Source organism: Mustela lutreola, chromosome 8 (assembly GCF_030435805.1).
Source record: "Mustela lutreola isolate mMusLut2 chromosome 8, mMusLut2.pri, whole genome shotgun sequence".
Classification (NCBI taxonomy): Eukaryota; Metazoa; Chordata; class Mammalia; order Carnivora; family Mustelidae; genus Mustela; species Mustela lutreola.
Window position 1 is genome coordinate 59,712,382 of NC_081297.1, and position 9,585 is coordinate 59,721,966.

Consider the following 9,585-nt stretch of genomic DNA (forward strand, 5'->3'; position numbering starts at 1 on the left):
TAAAAAGTATCAGCAAACTGGGTGCAGAGGAAACATCTCAATAGAATAGAGACGTATATGAAAGGTCTACAGATAACATTGTTCTCAGTAGTGAAAAGCTGAAAGCTTTAAGATTAGGAATAAGACACCAAAGATGCCCATTCTTACCCTTCCTATCCAACATAGTATTGGAAGTCCTAGCCAGATAATTAGTCAAAGAAAATAAATAAATGGCTTCAAGATCAGAGAAGAAGTAAAACTATTTTTATTTGGGCACATGTTATATATAGAAAATTCTAAAGACTCCACAAAAAAAAATGTTAAAAATAATAAAAATTTTAGGGGTACCTGGGTGGCTCAGTCAGTGAAGTGTCTGACTCTTCATTTCACCTCAGGTCATGATCTCAGGGTGGTGCAATCAAGTACACTCCACAGTCAGCATAGAGTTGCTTGAGGCTCTTTCTCTCTCTCCCTCTGTCCCCCACTAAAATAAATAAATAAATAAATCTTAACAGAAATAACAAAGAATTTTAGTAAATGTGAAGTTTACAAAACCATTATGCCAAAATCAGTTACATTTCTACACACTAATAGTGAACTCTCTGCAAAAGAAGTTAAGAATAGAATCTCACTTACAATAGCATCAAAAGACTAAAATATTTAAGAATAAGTTTAACCAAGAAAGTCAAGATCTATACACCAAAAACTGTGAGACATTAATGAAAAATACTGATAACAACACAAATAAATGAAGAGATATACAATGCTCAGGGAAGTCTTCACAAAAATTCTAATGGCATTTTTCACAAAAATAAAACAAACAATCCTAAAATTTGTATGAAACCACAAAAGACCCTGAGTATCCAAATCAATCTTTATATAGAAGAACAAAGCTGAATGTATCGCATTATCTGATTTTAAACTAGATTATAAAGCCATAGTAAACAACCCAGTATGGTATTGGCAAAAAAGCTGACACAGAGGTTAATGGAACAGAATAGAAAGTCCATTAATAAACCCACACAAATATTGTCAATTAATTTATGACAAAGGAGCCAAGAATACACAATGCAGAAAGAATATTCTCTTCCAAAAATTGTGCTGGGAAACCTGAATTGCCACATGCAAAAGAATGAAATTTGTCCCCTATCATATGCCATACAGAAAAATAAATTCAAAATAGGTTAAAGACTTGAACATAAAACAGGAAATCATAACTCCTAGAAGAAAATATAGGAGGGTAAGCTCTCTGACATTGGTCTTGGCAATGATTTTTTTTTTTTTTGATTGGACACCAAAAGCAGAAGCAATAAAAAGCAAAAATAAGTAAGTGGGACTATGCCAAATTAAAAAGCTTCTGAACTGCAAAGGAAAATGTCAACAAAATGAAAAAGCAATCTACTGAATGGGGGAAAATATGCAAATCATATATCTAATAAGGAGTTAATATACAAAATATATAAAGTACTTACATAACTTTATAGGGGAAAAATCCAATTTAAAAAAATAAGCAGAGGATATGAATAGATATTTTTCAAAACAAGGCACACAGATGGCCAACAGGTAAAGGCATTCAGTATCATTAATTGTGAAGTTAATGCTAATCACTACCACAGTGAGATATCACTCACACTCGTAGAACTTCTATTATCAAAAAGACAGGGGCACCTTTAACCCACCTGGGCTCAGTGGGTTAAAGTCTCTGCCTTCGGCTTGGGTCATGATTCCAGGATCCTGGGATCAAGCTCGGCATCAGGCTCTCTGCTCATCGGGAAACCTGCTTTTCTTTCTCTCTCTCTCTCTCGGCCTGCCTCTCTGCCTACTTGTGATCTCTGTCTGTCAAATAAATAAATAAAATCTTTAAAAAAAAAGATGAATATAAAAAACACAGAAGGGAAGAATGTTATGTATGATTCCATTCATATGGAACACAAGAAAAAGACTTGCATTTGAAAAAATCAAATTGAATATAAAATGATGAAAAGCATATTTCCATTGGCTGGAATTAGAGGGTTTTAATAGGAAGAAACAGGAAGGAACTTTGTAGGGAAATGGAAATACTCATTTCAGTGGGAGTAATAATTAGAGAGGTATATTTTTGTAAAAATTCCTCAACTGAAATATTAAAAAATGGTCCATTTATTGTATGTAAATTTTACTGTATAAAATCTGTAACCCAATGTAGACCCTTGTTAATCCATAAATGGATGAAGGTAATAATTACTTAAAAAAAAAGAAGATATATGTTCATGACTTAGGTGTATGCACAAAGATACTCTTATACACTTAATTTAAAAGATGATATTAATTATTACTTAAAATAATGAATTAATAAAATTATTAATTAAAAAGTTATAAATATACCAATACTATGAAGAGTTCAATTCTTATCAATTATCAATGTTCAAAAAATATCTTCACAATGTTTTAATCATTATAAATTTTTTTATAATGATAAAAAATATAAAAAGAAGCTAAAATGATTTAAGGTAATTGGAAACAGTATAATTATCCATACAGTGATATCTTACACTGGTGAAACTTAGGAAGCAATATACATTTATGACAATGTTAAATTTTGGTTTAAATTCTGATGTCATATTAATATAGTGTACTGAAATTAAATAGATTTAAAATGATGCATCTCAATAATTAATAATTAAGATATAACAAGGTTCACACACTTCTAAGGGTAAATAGCTGAGATAGTCTGTATATCTCAACACAGAGGTATTTTAATTTAATTTAATGTTCGTGCATTTGTACTTACATAACTGTAAACATGCATATGTTTACAGGAAGGAAAGAATGGAAGGTATTCTCCAAAATATTACCTCTAATATTTCACCGTGATTTTTCTGTTGTTATATATCTAATCAAAACTTTTAACATATAATTTGTTCATTCCATAACTATTTGAAGACGCAGAGAGGGAGATCTATCATCTTTCAGAGTGCCCTTGAACCTGTTTTTCCTCTCAATGTCTGAGAGTTTAAAAAACAAAACAAAACAAAACAAAACAAAAACAAAACTATTTCCTAGGCTTGTGATGGCACTACAGCTATTGTGCGGGAATTGATATAATCACCTGAAGATAAAAACTGCAAGGAAATTATGTATACTCCTGAGAGCTGTTACTGCAGGAGTGGTCAGACTCAGCCATTAGCGACCAGAAGTTTTCTTGCTAGTTTTCAACATTATATGCATCTTCAAGTTGTGGCTATAAGAATAACTGTAGTTAACTTAATAGAGAGAAGCTATGATTAACTGCCAGAGTGTAAGTATTATGAATTCTGTCATTTCAGTTACATTTGTTTTGAGACTTGAGTCACATTCATTGTATAAAATTTAGCAATGGAAGGGCACCATGGTGGCTCAGTCAGTCGAGCAACCAACTCTTGGGTTTGGCTCAGGTCATCATCTCAGGATCCTGGGATGGAGCCCTGCATCAGGCTGGGCTCTGTGCTGAATGCAGGGTCTGCTTAAGATTCTCTCTCTCTCTCTTCCTTTCCCTCTGCCCCTACCACACCTCACACACTCTCTCTCTGTCTCTTTAAAATAAATTAAATGTTTTTAAAAACTTAGCAATGTAAGTTCTAATTTGGGTATTAAACATCATTTTTAGAGCACTTTATTCTTGGATAGTATATAGTTACTGATAAGAGTAGTTTAAGCAACAATAAATAAGACGTCACCTAAGAATTCCATAATTTGAATGCCATGACAAAATGATAGGTCTCACAAATGCAAATTCTGGGAACTAAAAACTATTAACCAGTGGCTGGCTGAGGATGTGCATGCCCAGCAAAACTGGAGACAGGAAATCGAGATTGGGTGGGGAAACACAGCACAGTGGAGGGAAGATTATTCCAGATAGATAATCCATATAAAATGCTTGTTTCAGTATCTAACATATAGTAAAACTTCAATAAATACACAAGTTAGATTATTAAAAAAAAATACACACACACACACACACACAGGGGGAGAAATAGGATGAGAGTATAGAAAATTAAGAGTTTCATTTTGGCTTTTTATGTCTGGAGTGCATTTGTTTATGTAACTGAAGCACAATCATTTTTAGAAATTAGGAGTTCAAGAAAACACTCAAAGGGAGCATTGGGTTAAGAAGTAAAAACGTATTAACAACTGGGACACATGGGTCATGCAATCCATTAAGCATCTGCCTTTGGCTCAGGTCATGATCCCAGAGTCCTGGAATCGAGTACCACATCAGGCTCCCTGCTCAGCAGGGAGACTGCTTCTCCTTCTGTCTGCTGCTCACCCTGCTTGTACTCTCTCTCTCTCTGAAAAAATAAATAAATAAAACCTTTAAAAAGTGTATTAAGAAATATTCCATATATATATATATATATATATATATATAGAGAGAGAGAGAGAGAGAGAGAGATATTAGAAAGCAAAAAGATGGCAAGTAAACATGTATGTGGTATTAAAGTAAGTTAAGAGAAAATGTTATGAATATTGGGTGGTTGAAGGTACACATTCTACTTAGAAATTCCCTAAACTTTAAAAGCAAAAAAAGCCAAAAGTGATAAATTCTGGCACATAGTATTTCAATAGGTTCTTGAGAACAAAACAGGACTATAGCATATTGATGATTGAATGTAAGGTAACTAAAAGGAAAATCATTCTGGACAAGGTAATTGAAGTAGTTAAAATAGACTTATCACACTATCAGCCATGTACTTTCTAAGTACTTTATATATTAGTCTTTAATTTTTTGATGAAGGAAAATATTATTTCCATTCTGTAGATGATAAAAACTGAGTCACAGTTAAAGCAAGCCATGCTTGAAGAATGTGTTTAATAGCTCAATCTGAAATTTTTTGTAGTTAGTGATATTAATAACAATATTTTGAAATGTGTTTCAACCTCAACTAAACAGTTGTAAAACTAAGAAAATCTATAATTATTTTTTACATCCCTATATATCTTACATCCAACACATACATATTTTCATTCTATAGAATATATTTGTCATCAAAATACTTCCTGTCTTCCCATACCACAGTGGGAAATTAGTGTAATTCTAAACAGAAAATATGAAAGTCAGGGAAATGGGTGAGTGAGAAAGGAGTTGTTTAAGGAAACACATATTTTTAAAACTATAATACTAGAGCTCGTCATCTTCAGTAATGGATATACAGAGCCTATATCATGAGTCTCAAACTATTTGTGATCTGTTCCTTATTAAAACAAAACTTCAAGGAAATGTATGAAGGTGATAATGAAAGTTTAAGATTCAGCTTTAAGATTCAGTCTCTGAGCAGGGACAAAATGATCTCACAAAACATAAGCAGTCAAATCTATCTGTCAGGAAAATCAAATTCCAGGTATAAGTAAAAAATATATAAATTTCAAATAAAATGTAATGAGAAGGAAGCACCCATAATATTTTGGAGTATGATACAGATTTTTCTGATTTTTTAAAATATCTCCTGAATTTACCAAAACAACACCCAATTGTAGAAACTAGAATATCAGTGTATTGATAATATTTGTAAATGAAAATTTTGTAAATGCATGTGATTGTTTGCTTAGTTTTTTCTCCCATTAATTACCAACGCATATATATCAAATATACCTGAATTATAAATGCAGACTGAATTGAAGTCAGAAGTCAATGATGAGAAACCACACAATAACAACATTTATCCTGTTGGGACTGACCAATGATCCACAACTGAAGATTATGGTTTTCATCTTTCTATTTCTCACCTATATGTTAAGCATAACTGGGAACCTGACAATCATCTCCCTTACCTTCATAGATTCTCACTTTCAGAATGCCATGTACTTTTTCCGACAAAATTTCTCCTTCTTAGATATCTCATTTACCTCTGCTTGTATTCCCAGATATTTGTACAACATATCAACAGATGACAAGACAATCACATATGACAATTGTGTCCTTCAGATTTTTTTTACTTATATTTTTCGTGTAACAGAACTTTTTCTCCTGGCCACCATGTCCTATGATTGATATGTTGCCATCTGCAAACCCCTACATTATGTGACCATCATGAACAAGAGGGTCTGTAGAAGACTTATCCTTGGATGCTGGACAGCTAGCTTCTTGATTATTCTCCCACCACTTAGCCTGGGCCTAAATCTGGAATTCTGTGACTCTAATGTTATTGACCATTTTTTCTGTGATGCATCCCCCCTCCTAAAAATATCATGCTCAGAAACATGGCTTATAGAGCAGATGGTCATAGCCTGTTCTATGTTGACCTTCATTATGACCCTATATGTACTTCTATCCTACATATACATCATCAAGGCTATTCTACAATTCTCTTCTTCCCAGCAAAGAAAAAAGGCATTTTCTACATGTTCTTCCCACATGATTGTAGTCTCCATCACCTATGGAAGCTGTATTTTCATCTATGTTAAGCCTTCACCAAAGAAATCAGTGGCCATTGATAAGGGTGTGGCAGTCCTTACTACATCCATTGCTCCTATGCTGAACCCTTTCATTTATACCTTGAGAAACAAGCAAGTAAAACAAGCTGTCAAAGACTCGGTCAAAAGAATTGCATTATTCTCAACGAAGTAATAGAATTTGCTCAAGTAGGGAACCACATTTTCATAAAAATATTATTAGTTCCTAAGCATATATCTTTAGATTTTTAACTCCTTTCTTTCTAGCAGAGTCTATTTCAGAAAACTTTCTTTAAAAACAATTTTTTTAAATTTATTTTTTTAAGAGAGAGAGAGAGAGCCCGTGTGAGTGCACAAGTTAGGGGAGGGGTAGATGGAGAGGAGAAGGAGAAGCAGACTCCCTGCTGAGCAGTGAGCCTGACTAGGGCTTGATCCCAGGACTATCATGACCTGAGCTCAAGGCAGACCCCCAACCAACTGAGCCACACATTCAAAGCTCTCTTAAAAAGAAAATGTGATACATTTCTAGGAAGCAAAAGAATGTTCCACATCTTAACAAGCCTTTACAAAACTGCAAACAAAACAAGACAAAATAAGCAGAACCAATGAGTTAATTGTGTATTTTGGATAGAGTAATTGTGTATTGCATTTTATAGTTCTAGCTTTTAAGAGCATTTTTGATGCTAGGGTCCATTTCAGGCACTGGAGATAGAATAGAAAACCTACAGGTTTCTTGCCCTTAAATGCCTTACACTTTAGAAGGGGTATGTGACTAGTGCATTAAATAAAATATGAACATCACTGTCAACCTACAATTGTCAGGAAGCAATAGTCAAGCAAAAGTGTGTATTTGGGATCAAAGAATTATAATTCAGGTACCAGAGCTGGGCAGCAATGCCCTACTAGGAAGCAAAAACCAGGGGTTTTAAAGACAAAAAGGGAATGCTTGTATAAGTTGTCTACAAAAACTTTAATTGGTGTTAGCAGCAGAAAACTAATCTTGGCTGAACATAACTGGTTGCTAAGGCCATCACTAAGCAAATGTCCATTACTGTAGCAAGTTGTAAATATTCTTGCAGAGTCCTTGAGGTATTTGGGATTAGGCCCAGTTCAGAAGTTCATGGTTCTACCTGAAGAGGACAAGCATACAGCCCACCTCTTTAATGGCATCGCAGATTTAGAACCCCTTGACATCAATGACTCCATTTTATTTCACCTTTCACAATTATAAACAACAAAAATATCTTAAAGTGAAAAAAAAAAAAGGAAGTTATGACAAATGTTTGCCTCTTAATGCCAAAGCCGAATTATAAAATGTAACCTCTTTCAATTTTGAATACTCAACACATCACTGACTAGCAGGTTAATTTGAAGTAAAAGTGCTAACAATTCTTAAAAGACAAGTAAAATTCTAAAGACAGTGGTTATATATCTGCATCTTTATTTGTTTCTATATGTTTATAACTATATGCACTGGTTGTTGAGAAACATGTAAAAAAGAGAAAACAAGTAAAAACATGAAATGTATCTACATTAGGCACAGAAATGACTACAACTCGAAGAAAATCTATGGAAGCAGTACTTTCATCTATATTACACAGTCAGCCATGGAAACAGTGGCTGTTAATAAGGGCATGACAGGGCTCCCTACTTCTTACGTTTAGAACTACTTCCTGGACCCCTTCATTGACACCTTGAGAAACAAAGAAGTAAAACAAAATTATAATAACATTTCAGGGACCTTGTTTGTGAAATAATATTTTGATGTACTCGATTACATAAAATATACCATTTAAATTGATTTATTTTTAATTTATAATATGGCTATAGAAATGTCTGAATTAAATACATGGCTTACATCATCTTTCTATTGGAATGCTTCAGATATTTAAGCAGTGCTGGTTAGTAGTGGGCTCATTCTGTTTATTAGACCCAAAATTCTGTATTTGATTTAAGAAAACCTCACCAAAGAAACACTTTCAGCAAAAAAGATATTTTCAAGAGACTTCTCAAGCCAAACCTACATGGAATGAAATCAATATAAGTAACATTTAAAATTATTAACTCTAATATTAAAAAACACTCACATAAGCTTAATCTATAAAATTCAGTACATCTTGGGGCGCCTGGGTGGTTCAGTTGGTTAACTGACGGCCTTCGGCTCTGGTCATGATCCCAGAGTCCTGGGATCAAGCCCTGTGTCGGGCTCTCTGCTTAGTGGGGAGCCTGCTTCTCCCTTTCCCTCTGCTGCTCTGCCTGCTTGTGTCTCTCACTCTCTCTGTCAAATAAATAAAATCTTTAAAAAAATGCAGTACATTTTTAAATTTAAGATTAATAATGTACAAATGAAATTAATCTGTGGGTTAAGAATGAAAAGAACTTTTGAAAGAAAATATAAATGTAGTGACCACTAACATAACATAACTCTGCTTTCCTTTAAAAAGTGTTGAACTTTTAAATATATATATAAATCAAGATTAAAAAATGGAAATCTGAATATGTAAGCAATGTGGTTTTTTAGAGCAATACTCCTTGGCATTGAGTAGGTAGGAAGGACGGCTGAGTGCAATGAGTTCAGGAACCCTGGGAAGCTCTTTCTAATGCAGGCAGAGCTTTTTGGCAACTCACTGTATCAATTATTCTATAGCATTGACTCCAGTTCATACAAAAGATCTGACTCTGGTGGAATCATTTTTTTCCACATAATTTTTTCACCTTTGCCCAACCTTCTCTGATTTCCTTCACTGGTCTAGTAGATGCCCTCACTCGCAAGGAGACACTAAGAATTATATTCTCCTCGTCCAGAGCCCCTGATCTGACAAACTGGGTGTTTCCAGAGACGAGTGGATTTAATGACTAAGTTATTAGAAATTGTTAGTTTCTGGGAATTTAGATTGTGATAATAACACCTGTCTTGAGACAAGTTGCTAGAGGAGGCCTGCATTATAGGAATAAAAGTCCCTTACTGCTCATTAATAGTAGCCCATTAATAGTAGCTTACCTGAGGGCCCAGACTGAGAAGTTATAGTCCTCCCCGTCTTGTTCTAAGACACCAGGTCTTGTTCTAAGGCTTTTTCAGCCCAAGGGTAATTACAACTAGTCTCCTAAATTTCTTAAAATATCCAAAATGTTAAAAATATCTTAAAAAAAAATCTTAATATCAACAACAAATATTTTTGAGTGCTTTTTCTACCCCAA

General features: G+C 33.9%; 1 protein-coding gene across 1 annotated transcript; it reads left to right on the forward strand.

The window, feature by feature from the left end:
- The first annotated feature begins 5,629 nt into the window (after positions 1 to 5,629).
- On the forward strand, positions 5,630 to 6,562 carry LOC131837885 (olfactory receptor 6C2-like). The gene is given in 1 exon segment (XM_059183544.1): positions 5,630 to 6,562. A coding segment is annotated over 1 exon segment (933 nt).
- The last annotated feature ends 3,023 nt before the right edge of the window (positions 6,563 to 9,585 follow it).